At 32.9% G+C, this 15,878-nt stretch overlaps 9 protein-coding genes across 9 annotated transcripts; 5 read left to right on the forward strand and 4 right to left on the reverse strand. All coding sequences in view use genetic code 12, as the record gives it.

Moving 5' to 3' along the window:
* Positions 1-273: 273 nt before the first annotated feature.
* On the reverse strand, positions 274-1,725 carry EAF7 (Eaf7p; the record flags this gene model as incomplete). The annotated part of the gene is made up of 1 exon (XM_051758314.1): positions 274-1,725. One exon carries the CDS (start codon positions 1,723-1,725, stop codon positions 274-276), a length of 1,452 nt encoding a protein of 483 aa, XP_051613884.1.
* A 190-nt stretch (positions 1,726-1,915) lies between these two features.
* KGF55_003513 (mitochondrial 37S ribosomal protein uS4m) lies at positions 1,916-3,301 on the forward strand (the record flags this gene model as incomplete). Its single annotated transcript, XM_051758315.1, has 1 exon — positions 1,916-3,301. The coding sequence occupies one exon, from the start codon at positions 1,916-1,918 to the stop codon at positions 3,299-3,301; it is 1,386 nt and encodes a 461-aa protein (XP_051613885.1).
* Positions 3,302-3,453: 152 nt separating this feature from the next.
* Positions 3,454-4,386, forward strand: KGF55_003514 (S-adenosylmethionine-dependent methyltransferase; the record flags this gene model as incomplete). Its single annotated transcript, XM_051758316.1, has 1 exon — positions 3,454-4,386. One exon carries the CDS (start codon positions 3,454-3,456, stop codon positions 4,384-4,386), a length of 933 nt encoding a protein of 310 aa, XP_051613886.1.
* Positions 4,387-4,440: 54 nt separating this feature from the next.
* KGF55_003515 (tRNA 1-methyladenosine methyltransferase subunit) lies at positions 4,441-5,796 on the reverse strand (the record flags this gene model as incomplete). Its single annotated transcript, XM_051758317.1, has 1 exon — positions 4,441-5,796. The coding sequence occupies one exon, from the start codon at positions 5,794-5,796 to the stop codon at positions 4,441-4,443; it is 1,356 nt and encodes a 451-aa protein (XP_051613887.1).
* A 237-nt stretch (positions 5,797-6,033) lies between these two features.
* Positions 6,034-7,929, forward strand: KGF55_003516 (rRNA (cytosine-C5-)-methyltransferase; the record flags this gene model as incomplete). The annotated part of the gene is made up of 1 exon (XM_051758318.1): positions 6,034-7,929. One exon carries the CDS (start codon positions 6,034-6,036, stop codon positions 7,927-7,929), a length of 1,896 nt encoding a protein of 631 aa, XP_051613888.1.
* A 32-nt stretch (positions 7,930-7,961) lies between these two features.
* On the reverse strand, positions 7,962-10,301 carry KGF55_003517 (uncharacterized protein; the record flags this gene model as incomplete). Its single annotated transcript, XM_051758320.1, has 1 exon — positions 7,962-10,301. One exon carries the CDS (start codon positions 10,299-10,301, stop codon positions 7,962-7,964), a length of 2,340 nt encoding a protein of 779 aa, XP_051613889.1.
* A 185-nt stretch (positions 10,302-10,486) lies between these two features.
* Positions 10,487-12,130, forward strand: SRV2 (adenylate cyclase-binding protein; the record flags this gene model as incomplete). Its single annotated transcript, XM_051758321.1, has 1 exon — positions 10,487-12,130. The coding sequence occupies one exon, from the start codon at positions 10,487-10,489 to the stop codon at positions 12,128-12,130; it is 1,644 nt and encodes a 547-aa protein (XP_051613890.1).
* A 598-nt stretch (positions 12,131-12,728) lies between these two features.
* YDJ1 (type I HSP40 co-chaperone) lies at positions 12,729-13,931 on the forward strand (the record flags this gene model as incomplete). The annotated part of the gene is made up of 1 exon (XM_051758322.1): positions 12,729-13,931. The coding sequence occupies one exon, from the start codon at positions 12,729-12,731 to the stop codon at positions 13,929-13,931; it is 1,203 nt and encodes a 400-aa protein (XP_051613891.1).
* Positions 13,932-14,094: 163 nt separating this feature from the next.
* On the reverse strand, positions 14,095-15,606 carry KGF55_003520 (QDR2; the record flags this gene model as incomplete). Its single annotated transcript, XM_051758323.1, has 1 exon — positions 14,095-15,606. One exon carries the CDS (start codon positions 15,604-15,606, stop codon positions 14,095-14,097), a length of 1,512 nt encoding a protein of 503 aa, XP_051613892.1.
* Positions 15,607-15,878: the final 272 nt, after the last annotated feature.

Consider the following 15,878-nt stretch of genomic DNA (forward strand, 5'->3'; position numbering starts at 1 on the left):
TTTCGAAACTTATTTTGATCTCGTAAGATGAGACGCGTTTCAAATATTTTGGTGCAACGAAAAAAAAAAACATTAATAGTTAAGTTTCAAATTATGGGGTAATAGGGCAACTAAGAATCAAAAACGCAATTAGACAGACTGATAAATACAAATTTAAGTTTACAAATTTTGAGACCAGCTAAAATACTAGGTAGTAAAGTAGCTGAATATATATATAATACAACAGGGGATTCATTTCTCATAAAACAATAGTAGTTTATACAACTCCTCATACTATTTCTTTCTCGTGCTTCTTCTTATTGATGGTGAAGGTCGATTTTGAGGTAGGAAAGTGCCCTTGCTCGATCTTCTTGGATTACCCTTTGATTTGGGAGTAACATTTACTTTGCTTTCCTCCATCTTCTCTTCGTCCTTCTCAGTTCTTTTACCAACTGATTTCTTCTCTTCAGCCTTATTTTTACTGTTCTGTTCTTCTGATTTTGGTTCGGTATCCTCATCAAAATGTGTTTCAGATCTAGTTCTTCTCCTAGTTTGAGGTGTTTGCACAATAGGCTGCACGGATGAGCTAGCTTTGGCCTTCTTTTTGGGCACGGGAGTTGCCGCAGCCTGTTCTACATCTTCTTCGTTTTGCTCTTCAAACTTAACGTTTTGCCTTGTTCTTTTTCTGGATGATATGGGCGTTTGTGGTTGTTCTTGACCAATTATTTTTTTCCTTGTTCTTCTAGCTGGAGCATCTTCTTTCGACTCAGTTTGTTTGTCCATTGTTACATCGGGTTGATCTTCTTCTTCTTCTTCCTCCTCCCCTACTTCTGTTCGGTTATCGTCACCGTTACCTTCAACCTCTTTCTCACCATCATCATGTGTTACCTTTGTCTCATTTTCCTCATTGCCACTGTTATGTTCTTTAACTTTCTCGCCAGGTTTTTCTTCCACATCATCAGCATGGGGTTTTGGGAGTTCTATGCTCTCACTTGCATTAGGTAAACTTTCTTCTTGGTTCGTGGAACGTAATTTTCTTCTTTTACTTGATGTTTCTCGTAGGCTTCTACCTTTTCTTTTCTTTGTCTCACCGTTACCTCTATCAGACTCGTCATTTTCCTCTTTTGATTCTTCAATAGCATTATTAATAGATTGCTCCTTCACTTTTGTTTCTGGCTCCTCCTCATCTTCCACATCTTTGCCTCCTTTTTTTGTTTCGGCCACAACGTCTTTCTTCCCACTTTCCCGATTCTTCGTATTTTCTTTGTGCTTCTTATCGATCGAAACATCCTCTGAAGCTTCTTGCAAATTATCTTCCTGTTCTTTCTCCTCAATAGAGTTCTTCTCTTCTTCTTTCTTCTCAATTAAATCATTTTCTTTGTCATTTGTACCTGCTTCACCATCAGCCTCTTGATTCTCAATTTCTTCTGCTTCTGTTCTATTTTCGTTGAACGAGCTACTATCTTCACTTCCATCTTCTAACACGTCAATTTTAGGTAGATCGTACAATTGTGTCAATTTTTCCAATATATCTGATTCTGTAAATGGCCCCTCGGTCGTTTGATCTTCTATACCTTCATTGATTTTATCTATAATTATTTGAAGATTCTTTTGCTTTTGTTTTCCAGCTGGTTTGTATTCACAAACTAAACTGAAGAGTTCAATTTCCTCCTCAATTGACCATTTTCTTGATGTCGTTATATCTGTTGACTGCAGCTGACCTAATGGAGCATCGACTACCAGCATAAAAGATAAATAATTAATTAAGATTGAGGTGGTATATGTTTTGGAATTGGTCCTACATATATAAAAGGTTGTACATATTATCGGTCGTAATTACGAATCTCGTTTTAAGTTTAAATTAATTTTAAAATTTTTTTTCAGCTTTTAGCAGTAAAAGTTATCAGCTTGAAAATAAAGTTCTGAATAACATAGCATGCCTAGACGGTTGGACAATGTCTCGCGAATGGTGAGGGGCCAGATTGGTATGTCCATGAACAAACTCAACTTATTCAATTTATATCGAAAACAACCCATAAATTATTTGGGTAAGACTTTATATCAACAAAAATGGGCTGCCAAATCAGAAACCAGATCGTATCATGGGGAACATTTAAGGGAAAAACGATTTAAAAAAGTATTGTTTGAACCAGAATTAAAGACTTTTTCACAGTTGGATGCATCTTTAAAAGGTGGTCAAGACATAGCACAAACCCCAATTACACTACAGACTTATGCAACATTGGAGAAGAGATTAGAGTTTGCCTTATTTCGTAGTATGTTTGCATCATCAGTGAGACAAGCTAGACAATTTATTTTGGGCGGGTATGTCAAAGTTAATGGAGTGACTATTAAGCATCCTTCATTCCCATTAAAAAGTGGTGATGTTTTCTCAGTTGATCCGGAAAGAGTATTATATGCTTTAGGTAAATCAAAACCAAGTTTAAACAAATCGATTGGAATAGACAATAAACAAATAAGGTATTGGAACCATTATGTTAACATGGCCAAAAAAAATCCACAAAAAGTTTGGGAAATGCAACAAAATAAACCTGACTCATTGAATTCAATTAATAATTTTGAAAGAAAAGCAAGAAATATGGCTAAGCAAAAAAATTCTGAATCCATAATGAAGTCCGAGCAAAATAAAACTAATAAGAAATCAATTTTAAGGAACATTATCGAGTTGGGAAAATCCTCAACGGGTGAAGTCAATGAATCAACGTTTGAATCATACGGCAACAAATTAGCACAAACGAAATTTGTACAGGTCTATAAAACTTTAGCAGACTCCAAAAACTCAATCATCAATGACTATAGTGATTCAAATTTGGAACTTTATTTCTCAAAAGATTCCGAGAAGAGTGTTGAGGAAAAAACTGAATTTAGGAAAATAAACAATATTTTAAGAGAGTTAGAGAAAAGTGAATGGGAGAGAATACGATTGAATTTTGAAAACTCAGGTAACGAAACGAGCAATTATGATCCATCTTATGCTGACAAACTTACCCCCTTGAAATCCTTAAACAAAGATGAAATTTTGGAAGATGAAACAAAAGCTTTCGTGAGTCTACCTTGGCAAAAGCATTTATATGGACGTAAAGATCCGTCGAAATCATTTTTCACTCCATGGACTCCAAGAGCATTCTTAGGTGCTTTTGCTATTTTACCATCCCACATAGAAATTTCATTCGATACATGTCATGCAGTCTATTTAAGAGATCCAATAGCTAGACCAGGTCATTCAGAAGTTATTTCACCATTTGCTGAAAATGTTCATGAAAGAGCTTATATGTACTATATAAAGAAGGGAATGTCGTAGATAAATTTGTATATAATAAAGCGACCTGTTGCTTCATGTATGTTCATTTCTCATTTTTACTCTATCATGTAATAAATATAAATTTGGGTTAGTACTTCCTGTTTTTTACTTTTCAACTCAGAAAATCTTCAATAACAAGTAATGATTAATTTATGCCAAGGATAACTAATAAATTATTCAGAAAAGCAAAAGAGATATCCAATTATCTTCCACCACTTTTGAAAGCAAATAGAAGCATTGAAAAAGCTCAATTGGAATTGAAATGGATTAAAGAAGAATTACCGAGAAAAGAGTGGGTTTCAGCTGTAAACCAAAGATCAAAGCTAGTACCGTTGCAGTATATACTTAGAACTCAACCTTTTGGTGAATTAAATATCATTTGTCGTAAAGGAGTTTTGATACCGCGTTGGGAAACTGCCGAATGGACGGAATCACTAGCGAATTTATTGACTAGTCATGGTTTTGATGATTTGAATTTGTTAGATGCATGTACGGGATCTGGATGCATTCCTTTATTAATGCAACATAAATTTTCCAAAAGTTGTTTGAAATTGAATTCCACTGGACTTGATATTTCACCTAAAGCTATCAGTTTAGCTAAATATAATTTAGAAAAGTACAAGAGCAACAACCCCACTTTTTATGTACACCTGAATTTCGAGATAGCTGATTTATTTGATCCCAGATTAGGTGTCGAATTACATGAAACGAAAGAAAATACAGTGGATTTAGTAACATCTAATCCTCCCTACGTTTTATCCAAAGATTATACTAAATCGGTTCTACGATTTGGCGTTGAGAAGTCGGTTAGACTACATGAACCCGCTTTGGCTTTATTAGGTGATAATGAATTTTATGATCAATTGATAAATAATTTGGTAATACCCTCACGAGCTATAGGTTTCGTTTTTGAAGTCGGATATATAAGTCAAGTACAGTTTGTTCGAGAAATGTTAGACAATGAAGTCTGGGGAGTTGGTTTACGCTATGATTCTGCTGGTAATGTCAGATGTGTAATAGGCTGGCAAAAAGATAAAAAACTAAGTGTACTTGAGTCGATGTGTAAAGAAGTTTTTAATGATTAAGTTTCGAGATAAGGTATATGACAATGAGTCAATCGTTAATGTATACAAAGCTAATTATGTCTCTATCTTAACTGCAACAGAATTTGTTTCAACCTGAGGTTCAATTGGTTGTTCTGAATCTTCTCTCTTTCGTTTAACTCCTTTTCCAAGAGCTTGAACTGAGTCGTCAGGTATAACCTTAGTACCCCATAGTACATATCCACCTAAACTTTTCATCGTCATTATAGGATGCATTCTTCCTGGTATAGTTTGATAAGGTCTCACTCTTGTTTCAAGTATTGACGACGCTAGAACCCTACGATCATTTGTGAATAATTGTTGCACCTCCGCCAAAAGCTCTTTGTATTGATTATATATAACAATTGGCCTTGACCCTCCAATTTTCGGTATTATGTATTCCAAAACGTCAGGTATATATAATGTTGACATTGAAATAAATCCATCAAAGTTACCTTTTACAACCATATCAAGTACTGTATTTATATTAGCTGCTTTCTGTTTTTTCCTAAGGTAGTGCTCTACGTATTTGGGTTTCATCACTGTGGTATCTTCATCTTTCCAATCTATCTTTTCATTCTCTGGTTCGGCAAATTGCAACCAATTTACCGGCCTTACAACTTTATTTAGATTTTCTTCCAGAGCTTTTAAATATTTCAAAGCAACCAAATTGGCATGCTCATTTTCATGCAAAACAATAATAGATCCTTGTTGATTCATTCGTTCGAGCATTGCATACACCAAAACCCCTCCTGTTTCATCAATCACTAAATAATTTCCACCAGGTCTTACGTTACCGTATGTCATGATTAATCCCAAAGTATCTACACTTAGGTTCAACATTTTTGAAGGATCTTTGTCAACATAATATTCTAGTAGATTTGATGATGTTAGTGGTTCCACGGTAAACCTTCTCAAAAACTTTTGTTGCTTTCTTTTCAAATATTTTTGTTGTGAAAAAATAGTCTTTTTATCAAATCCTTCATGACCTGCAATCATTTTATCGATGATTAGTTGACCTATGTCTGATGAAGCTCCGGATTTTTTTAATTCATCTACATCTTCCTTCGTCAAAGATTGAATTTTGGATCCAATATCGATTATGTTTTGATTGTTTTCGGCACTGTTACTGAACATCTGGGTTAAAACAGTTTTTTGAACTTCTTCACTTTCTTCAATTTCTTGATTTACATTGTTGGTTTGATCCGTTAGACTTTTGATCACTCGAACTCCATTGTCTCCTATTATTTCAAATGAAGTTCCTAAAGGGTATCCATGTATATTAGAAACTTCAAAATGTCCAAATTTTCCCAATCCAATAATACCTGAGTCTTGAATTTGAACAATTTTCAATCCGTTTGACGGTAACCGTATTAAAACGTGTTGTCCAACAGTTATATTATCATTACTCATTGCCAAACTTGTATAAATATTCACAGAAGTATCTAGAAAATGAGGGATGGTTTTGTAATAGTTAAGAACTCGAGGTTCTGTCGAGTAATTGTTGAGAATTTGTTCAAGTTGATGTACTTTTCAATTTCGATTTTATGCATCAAGATATTCGTAAATTATTTTTTTTAGATCTCTCATCTCATCAACTTTTTACATAAAATTAAATCATTACTATACACCAATTAATTCAGAACATAGATGGGTAGAAGGGCCAAAAACAAGCAAGGATTACCACCAACCTACGATGAATTTCAAGCTTCAAAAGAGAAAAAATTAGGCAAGAAAAGAAAATCTAACGATGATTTAAAACCAGTTTCAAATAAGAAATCAAAAAATGATATAACGTCAAGCACCGAAGAAGTCAATACGAGAAGTAAGAAAGCTAAAGATTCAAAATCAAAATCAAAATCAAAGGCAAAGAACGACACAACCGAAGATGAAAATGCCTTACCAGAAGTGAATCTTGAAGAATTGGCGTCTGCAAAGAAATCTTTATTTGATGAATCTGATGACGACAATGGAGATGAAGGAGAAGAAGAATTAAATGATGAATTTGATATAGAAAATGGTGTTTATGACGATGAAGAGGATCTCGATTCAGATGAGGAGGAACGTGTAAAGCACATGTTTTCAGATGATGATGAGGAGGATGAAGATTTAGAAGGGCTAAATGCTCAAAATATGGAACTATATTCGAAACAATTGGATGAAGAGGAAGCGGAAGAGGCAGAAGAAGCAGAGAAAGAATTGTTAGAGGAAGGAATAATACAGCCTAGAGCGAAGGTTTTACCAACGGCCGAGGAAGAAGAAGAAATGACACAAGGACCACAAGATATTACTATGGTAAGAACGAGGATGCTCGAAATAGTAAAAGTATTGGAAAATTTTAAAACTTTAGCAGAAGAAGGAAAATCAAGGGCAGAGTATGTGACTAGATTAATAAAAGATATATGTGAATATTTTGGATATTCTGAATTTTTAGCGGATAAATTATTTAATTTATTTTCACCTGCTGAGGCTATTGAATTTTTCGAAGCTAACGAGATTGCTAGACCTATAACTATAAGGACGAATACATTGAAAACAAGAAGGAGGGATTTAGCCCAAGCTTTAGTAAATCGTGGTGTTAATTTACAACCTATTGGTTCATGGACGAAAGTAGGACTTCAAATATTTGATTCACAAGTTCCAATAGGTGCTACTCCAGAATATTTAGCAGGTCAATATATTTTACAAGCTGCTTCATCATTTTTACCAGTAATGGCGTTAGATCCACAAGAAAATGAACGAATTTTGGACATGGCCGCCGCTCCAGGTGGTAAGACTACATATATATCAGCATTAATGAAAAATACAGGTTGTGTGTTTGCAAATGATGCAAATAAAGCAAGAACAAAATCCTTAATTGCAAATATACATCGTTTAGGATGCAAAAATACCATTGTTTGTAATTATGATGCTAGAGAATTTCCAAAAGTTATAGGAGGATTTGATAGAATACTATTAGATGCTCCGTGTTCGGGTACAGGTGTTATTGCCAAAGATGAAAGTGTGAAAGTAAGCAGAACTGAAAAAGATTTTATGCAAATTCCTCATTTACAAAAACAATTATTATTGTCTGCTATTGATTCAGTTGATGCAAACTCTCCTACTGGTGGGGTGATTGTTTATTCAACTTGTTCTATAGCAGTTGATGAGAATGAAGCAGTTGTTGATTATGCATTAAGGAAACGTCCAAATGTGAAATTGGTAGAAACAGGGTTAGCCATTGGTAAAGAAGGATTTACATCATATAGAGGTAAACATTTTAATTCAAGCATAAAATTGACAAGGAGATATTACCCACATACTTATAATGTTGACGGGTTTTATGTTGCTAAATTCAAGAAGATTGCACCTTCTCCACATGATATATCAAAAGCTGGTGCAAGAGAGAAAGAAAATGCTGCAAGAGCTGAAGCTGAGGAAGAAGGAATTATTCACGATGACTTCACTACATTTGATAACGAGGAAGATGATGCTATAATGGAGAAATCAAAGAAAATAAGTTTACGAAAAAAGGGTATCAATCCGAATGCTAACAAGTCCAAATAAGACTTATTTGAACAAATAATAGACATATATATTTACAAAATACAAGCATTCCCCAAACCATGCTCTTTTATATACTCTGGACCTAACTCTTCATACTCTGCTTGCGTTACATACGCGTCTCGTGAATCTTCTTCATTATTTGCCCATTTGTACATTCCATGCCATGGATCTAATAATGGATCTTTTGCTCTTTTGACATGCAACGGCACACCAGTAGGAAGGAATGATCTAAAGTCTTGTTCAATTCTACTTTGAAAACCTGGGATTAAAGCTAATCCTCCTGTCAAAAATACATTTTGAGCCATTTTATAAGAAATTCCACCACTAGAAAAATCACCACCTAGTCTTTTAACGAGTAAATCATTCGCTATCTCACTTATCCCAGCTTGGTCAAGACCTCCTAAAGTTGGTTGAAATAATATTTCTGGAACTCTTATTCTTTCTACATTTAAATGAATTTGATGATTTTTTCGAATTATTTCAGGATGATTTGCAATTTCTTCAGGTGATAATCCTTCTGCTTGCATGGCTATGGTTATGTTAGGTCTTGGTCCATGTATAAATTTATGTAGAACCGAATTTTTCCAATCGAATGTATTGGCAGCCGCAAAAGTGTCTTCATGATGAAAATTTGGATCATATTTGAGCAATTCTTCTTCTACTGCAACTATTTCATCATTTATTTTATTTAATTCTTCTTCAACACTCTTGTTGGAGACTTCTCTATAAGCATTCCAATCATCGTCATTAGCACCGAAATTGTCAGTTGGGTCATTATCAATAGTAGCATTTGCATTACGTCGTCTTTTTCTAGATGCAGCATTGGTTGAACCATTATCATCATTCGCCAAATCTGCTATATTTTTCATTCTTTGTTGAGCAGCTGCCGATTTCCTATCTTTCATTGACTCTAATAATTTTTGTCTATCTTTGAATTTACTAATTAATTCTGCTAATTTAACTTTTTTAGTATTACTCCAATCGTCTAAATCTCGTTCTCTCCATTCTTGTTGTTCTTGTTCAAATTTTATTTTTGCTTCTTCTTCTTGCTTTTTCAATTCTCTGTTTCTTTCCCTAGCTTCAACATTTGCTTTATGTAATTTTTGTTTTCGTTTTTCTTTAATTTGATCTTCTGTCAATTGATCATCTGGAATATCTACTAGAGGCCAAGTTTTTGCTGGTTCTGCCTCATCTTCATCATCATCATCACCACCATCTTCATTTAAATTGGCTGCTCTTTTCAAAGACCTATCTAAAGAATTCATATATTTTTTAAAATCTTCCAAATCTTCAAATCCATCTTTTATTAAAAGTTCTTCAAATTCTTCGGGACTTAAAAATGAATTATCTTCTTTAAATTTTGTATAATAATCCCATTCCTGCTGTTTTTGATTTAATTTCTCAATTCTTTTTTGTTGAGCTTGCTTTTGTAGTCTTTTACCTTGCTCTTTCCTTTTCTCTGCTTGTTTCGCCAACTCTTCCTCTGACTTTTTAGGTTCCGTAGACACATTTATTTCAACTGGAGCTTGAACTACAACATCTTTTGACTCTAGTATATCCATATCCAATATATGCTTTAATTCTTCATCATAGTCTTTCGATACATAACAGAAGTCTTGAAATAAGTTTGTGGTATGATTTTGATTTAATTTATTTGGAAAATATGGGTATTTCAAGCTTAACAATCTTGATAAGTACAGTTGAGACTGATCTCCACCCCAATCAATTCTTTTTGCTTGTGTCATTATTCCTTTACCATCAATCACCGGAATAATCGACGTCAGCTGATTCCCACTTCCTATTACTAACCCTGTAGATTTACCATTTGTATTATCGTAGAATGAAAACAATGAATCCAAACCAAAAGCAACTTTTGGTACTTGGTAAGCCTCAAATAGTAGTTCATACATTGTTTTCCTTTGATTATAAGGGCATGTTATTGGTTCAGTCATTATAATGGGATTATTTAATTTCCCATTAGTGCTAGTTACACCCAAATGTTCAAAAGAATAATCCAACATAAATTCAATATAATCCCAATTCGTAATTAATGGTCCATCATACGGAGTTTTCATTGTTGATTTTAATGCGGAATCACCAAACACGTCATTTCCAATTATGGTCAAAGTCTTTAAAGCTCTACGATCTCTATGTCGAGAAATTATACCTGGAAAAACATTATTTGGTTCTGGGTTATTTGTTAAACCTATTCTCCAAGTAGACGTCCCTAAATCTATGGCAATTGGAACATTTGGTTCATAATTTTGATAAAACGGTTCTGGTTTATTGGATCCTACTTTAATGTCTTTCAAATAATGTATTTCTTGTGGTGGAAATGATTCTTCTTCCAGCCTTAGCTTAGATAGAGCCATTTATCTGTGACACAACGATATATTTGTGGTTAGTTCGAAAATGAGGTTTACTTCACTTTGAAATTTCAAATATTAAAAATCTGTATTCTCAACCGCATATTGAATTTGAGTTGATATTTCAAAACCTCGCGAATTGTTCAATTTGAACATAATTCAACTCAACTAATTCCAATCAAGGAAGAACAATGTCAGGCGAAGAGAATCAGTTCAATGTTCAAGGGTATAACATTGTTACTATATTAAAAAGATTAGAAGCAGCTACTTCACGTCTTGAAGATATAACCGTTTTTCAAGAAGAAGCAAACAAACATCATAATAATTCAAACTCGTCAACTAACTTGATCACTTCGCAAAATGAATCTAATTCAGGTCTTGCATTGAAAGATTCAGAAACTCCCGTAACCTCGTCAACAGAAGAAAAGATTCCCGAACCAAAGTCAATCGTTGCATTCAAACAATTTATCAATGAAAGTGTTTCACCATTTGTTGAAAATTCAAAGTCAATTGATCCACTAGTTGGGGAATCAGCCCAACTTTTCCAACAAGCCTTTGAAGATCAAATTCAATTTTTGACAATTGTATCCCAATCTCAAAAACCTGATTACTCAGATCCATTGTTTGCTGAACTTTTAGCACCAACTAATGAAAAAATCACAAAAATCAATAATTTAAAAGATGATAATCGTAGATCCAATTTTTTCAATCATTTGAATACTTTGAGTGAAAGTGCAGCAGTTATATTTTGGTTTGGAGTGCCTACCCCTGTTTCATATGTTTCTGATATTAAAGATAGTGCTAAATTTTGGTCTGATAGAGTTTTAAAAGAATATAAAGACAAAGATAATGCTAATGTGGAATGGGTGAAACAAGTATCTGATATATTTGATAATTTAAAAGCTTATGTTAAGGAATATCAAACTCAAGGTCCTTCATGGAATGCAAATGGTAAACCATTCGCTCAAGCTATAGATGATTTCAAAAGTTCAAATAAAACTGCTACAGACAATTCTAATAATCCACCAGCAGCAGCATCTGCATCTGCGCCAGCGCCTCCACCACCTCCACCAGCTTCGTTTTTCGAAGAATCGAATACTTCTGCTAATCCATCTGCTACAGCATCTGCTACAGCACCTGAAGGTGGAATGAATGCAGTTTTTGCTCAATTAAATCAAGGTTCAAATGTAACATCTGGTTTAAAAAAAGTTGATAAATCAGAAATGACCCACAAAAACCCAGAATTAAGAAAACAACCACCAGTGGCACCAAAAAAACCAAAGAACTTAGCAAGTTCGTCATCAGCTTCAAGTAATGATACAAATACATCATCTTTAGTTAAAAAACCAGCTAAAAAGGAATTGGTTGATGGAACAAAATGGATTATACAAAATTTCACACAATCTGATGCATCAGGACCAATTGTCATTGAAGTAGAAATGCATCAATCTGTTTTCATTGGTAATTGTAGTGATATTACGATTCAATTGAAAGGAAAAGCAAATGCAATATCAATTTCAGAAACTAAAAATATTGGTATAGTGATTGATTCTTTAATCTCCGGTGTTGATATCATTAAGTCATTTAAATATGGTATTCAAGTTCTCGGTTTGGTACCAATGATAAGTATTGATAAATCAGATGAAGGATCTATTTATTTGTCAAATGAGAGTATTCAAAATCAATGTCAAGTATTTACTAGTTCTACAACTGCATTAAATATTAATATTCCTGAAGCAAATGATGATTTCAAGGAATTAGCTGTTCCAGAACAATTTGTCTCAACCATTAAGGACGGTAAGTTAGTAAGTCAAATTGTTGAACACGCTGGTTGATGAAAGAAAATACTTATTCTCGTGTATAATTTGAAACAATTTCATTACTATTTCTAGAATTTTCTATATAAAAGTAATTTTTTTTCTCAAGTACTCCTTTTGGTTGCAAACAAGAAATTTGAGGCATTAGATTTAACAAAACTCTAACGATTAAGTCATATTGATCGTATGGTCCTACGCTTTCTCTAGGGATTGGATAAAGACTGATCATAAGAATCTTATGGACTTTTCATGATTTCAAATCATTAGGTAATTCTAAAAATAAGAGTTCGTAAATGCATCGTTTCAGAGTCGCAATTCGTGTTTTAAGACGAGACACAAATTTTCTTAGTAATAAATTATTTTTTTTTCAAACACAATAACATAATACAGAAAAAAAAATTTTAAATCATTTCCATAAATTGCATCAATTTGATATTGCCTTCTCAAACTACTTTTAACGCATCATATATTAAACTAGCACGAGTTATTCATAAATAAATACTGAATATTTGGCATCTAATAATTACCAAATCATCAACAATATAATATCATATTCAATTCATTTATATAATTCATTTTTTTCACATCAATCATTAGCATATAAGAATCTATAGATATGGTCAAAGATACAAAATTTTATGACACTTTAGGAGTAAGTCCAACTGCAAGTGAGTCAGAATTAAAAAAAGCTTATAGAAAAGCAGCATTAAAATATCATCCAGATAAAAACTCAACCCCAGAAGCTGCTGAAAAATTCAAAGAAATCAGTCATGCATATGAAATATTATCCGATGATCAAAAAAGAGAAATTTATGATTCATATGGTGAAGAAGGATTATCAGGTCAAGGAGCTGCAGGTGGAATGAATGCAGAAGATATTTTCTCACAATTTTTCGGTGGAGGATTTGGTGGTCAACCTCAAAGACCAACAAGAGGTAAAGATATAAAACATAGTATTGGATGTACTTTGGAAGATTTATATAAAGGTAAAACTACAAAATTAGCTTTAAACAAAACTGTATTATGTAAAGATTGTGATGGTAGAGGAGGTGCAGCAGGAAAAGTTAAAGAATGTCCAGATTGTCATGGTACTGGTATGAAATTTGTTACTAGACAAATGGGTCCAATGATTCAAAGATTTCAAACAGTTTGTGATAAATGTCAAGGAACTGGTGATTTATGTGATCCAAAAGATAGATGTACAACATGTAAAGGTAAAAAGACCACTACTGAAAGAAAGATTTTACAAGTTCATGTTGATCCTGGTATGAAAGATGGTCAAAGAATAGTTTTTAGTGGAGAAGGTGATCAAGAACCAGGTATTACTCCAGGTGATGTTATATTTGTTATTGATGAAAGACCAAATGCTGAATTTCAAAGAAAAGGTAATGATTTATTTAAAGAATATGAAATTGATTTATTAACTGCTTTAGCAGGTGGTGAAATTGCTTTTAAACATATATCAGGAGATTGGATTAAAATTAATGTTACACCAGGTGAAGTTATTGCACCAGGTGAACTAAAAATTGTTGAAGGTCAAGGTATGCCAATTTATAGACATGGAGGTAAAGGTAATTTAATACTTAAATTTTCAGTTAAATTCCCACCAAATCATTTTGCAGATGAAGATAAATTAAAAGAATTAGCTACTATATTACCACCAAGACAAGAAGTTAAAATTCCTGCTGATGCAGAAGTTGATGAAGAACATATGACAAAATACGATCCAGCCAAACATCAACAAAGAAGAAGTGCTTATGACGAAGATGATGAAGAAGGACAAGGTGCTGGTCCAGGTGTTCAATGTGCATCACAATAAGGGAATTCATCTTCATATTACATTTATGCTTATAAAGTTATTAATAGATCTTTGTACTTACTTCAAAATTTTCATTGTTATAAATGTTGTATGACATGAACGCTATATATATACATATAACTACATAGTCTTTGAATAAAATGCGTAAATACTAATAGACAAATTAAGTTTGATTCTGTATGTATCTTTTGACTGCCAATAGCACTATAAATGATGCTAGTACAAAGCTGGACATTAATGTGTAAGTACCACCAATTCCAATTCTATCAACCAAGCTCTGTAAAGCACCAATTCCAGCAGCAGCAAGTAAACATCTTACGATATTCAAACAAGCAGTGGCCGATGACCCTTTATCGGGAAACAAATCTAATAATAAAGTATTCATACAACTCATGAATGAGACTGTTCCTATCGAGATTAAAAATGTGGATATCAAGATGGGAGCAATGTGAACTTGAAATTGTAGACACCATCCAAACACTATTAAGAACAATATTATCAAAAGGGTTGTATATATTGATGTTTGAAATCTACTTTCTATAATATTAAATTCTGGTCTTTCTTCTTTTGATAAATGACAATATTTAATTGTATGTCTATTTTTTTGACGTCCATAAAGTAAATCGATTATTCTTCCCGTTATTATTGAACCTAATAATGTTCCCAATCCAGGAGCTAAATAACATAATCCAACTTTAATGATTGAAAATCCATAATCAATTTGTAATGAAGTAGACATAGAAGTCAAACACATTGTGAATGCAGTAAATTGGAATCCGCTTGCCAACATACTCATGAAGATCATTGGTTGAAATAAAATTTTGAAGGGGTCCAAATAGTTTACAGGTGTTCGTTCTTGAATAGTCTCATTTGCATTGTTTAATCTGCTTTGAAAATAAGGAATGTAAATTATTGGAGCTTTACTCAATAAATTTGTTGGTTTGACTGATAAATTTCCAACTAATTTTCTATTAGTTTCTGGTAAAACTATCAATACAACAATCATCACACAACCACTTCCAATTGCTAAAAATAGAAATAAAACTCTCCAAGTATCAAAACTCGCAAGTAATAATGATCCAATTAAAGAACCAAAAGCTTGACCAACAAGTTGTAATCCAATATTTGCTCCAATGAATTTTCCTCTATTTTTAGTTTCAGTAATATCAGACATAATTGCAGAAGTGACTGATATAATTGGAGCAATAGCAGCTGCTTGAAAACATCTTAACACTGCTATTGCCCAATAAACATTAACAAAACTTATTGCTATACATATTAAACAATAACTTAATAAACATATCAATATACTTGGTCTTCTTCCATATGAATCTGATATTGTACCAATTAAAGTTGGTGTAATACCTTGAAATATCAAATATGAAACTATTGATATATTAATAATTTGTGGAGATAGTTGAAAATCATCTGATAATTGTGGTAATGCTGGGAAGTAAATTGATGTTGATAACGTTGACCAAATCCCTGATAAACTTGTTATAATGACTATAATGATTTCTTCCCTTAAATGTAAGATTGTATATGGAACTTTTCTGAAGGTGCTGGATCGCGTTGAAGCTACTTTTGGACGATTTTGGGTCGATGATTGTAGTTCATGTTTATTTACTTTAGTCAATGAAATTTGAGTTTCCAAATGCTTGACACCTTCCGTCATTGATTTAATTTAAATGAATCAACTTTCATGATAATCACTGAATTTAATTCTCACAAGACTAATAACCTGGACAAGCATTTTAATTGTTATTATTTAACTTTTTCAATATTCTTGGTGAGAATTATTATAATTGAAAAATAGTCGGAATTACTTTTCGTCAGGAAAAAAAAGTGTTTCAGAATAAATTATGAAACATGATAACCACTAAATTACAAATACATTTGAATGATTGTTTAATAAATTTTATCATAAATAAATAATTAAACTTGTCT

Source organism: Candida pseudojiufengensis (genome assembly GCF_024610245.1).
Source record: "Candida pseudojiufengensis strain CBS 10847 chromosome Unknown scaffold1, whole genome shotgun sequence".
NCBI classification, from domain to species: Eukaryota; Fungi; Ascomycota; class Pichiomycetes; order Serinales; family Debaryomycetaceae; genus Lodderomyces; species Lodderomyces pseudojiufengensis.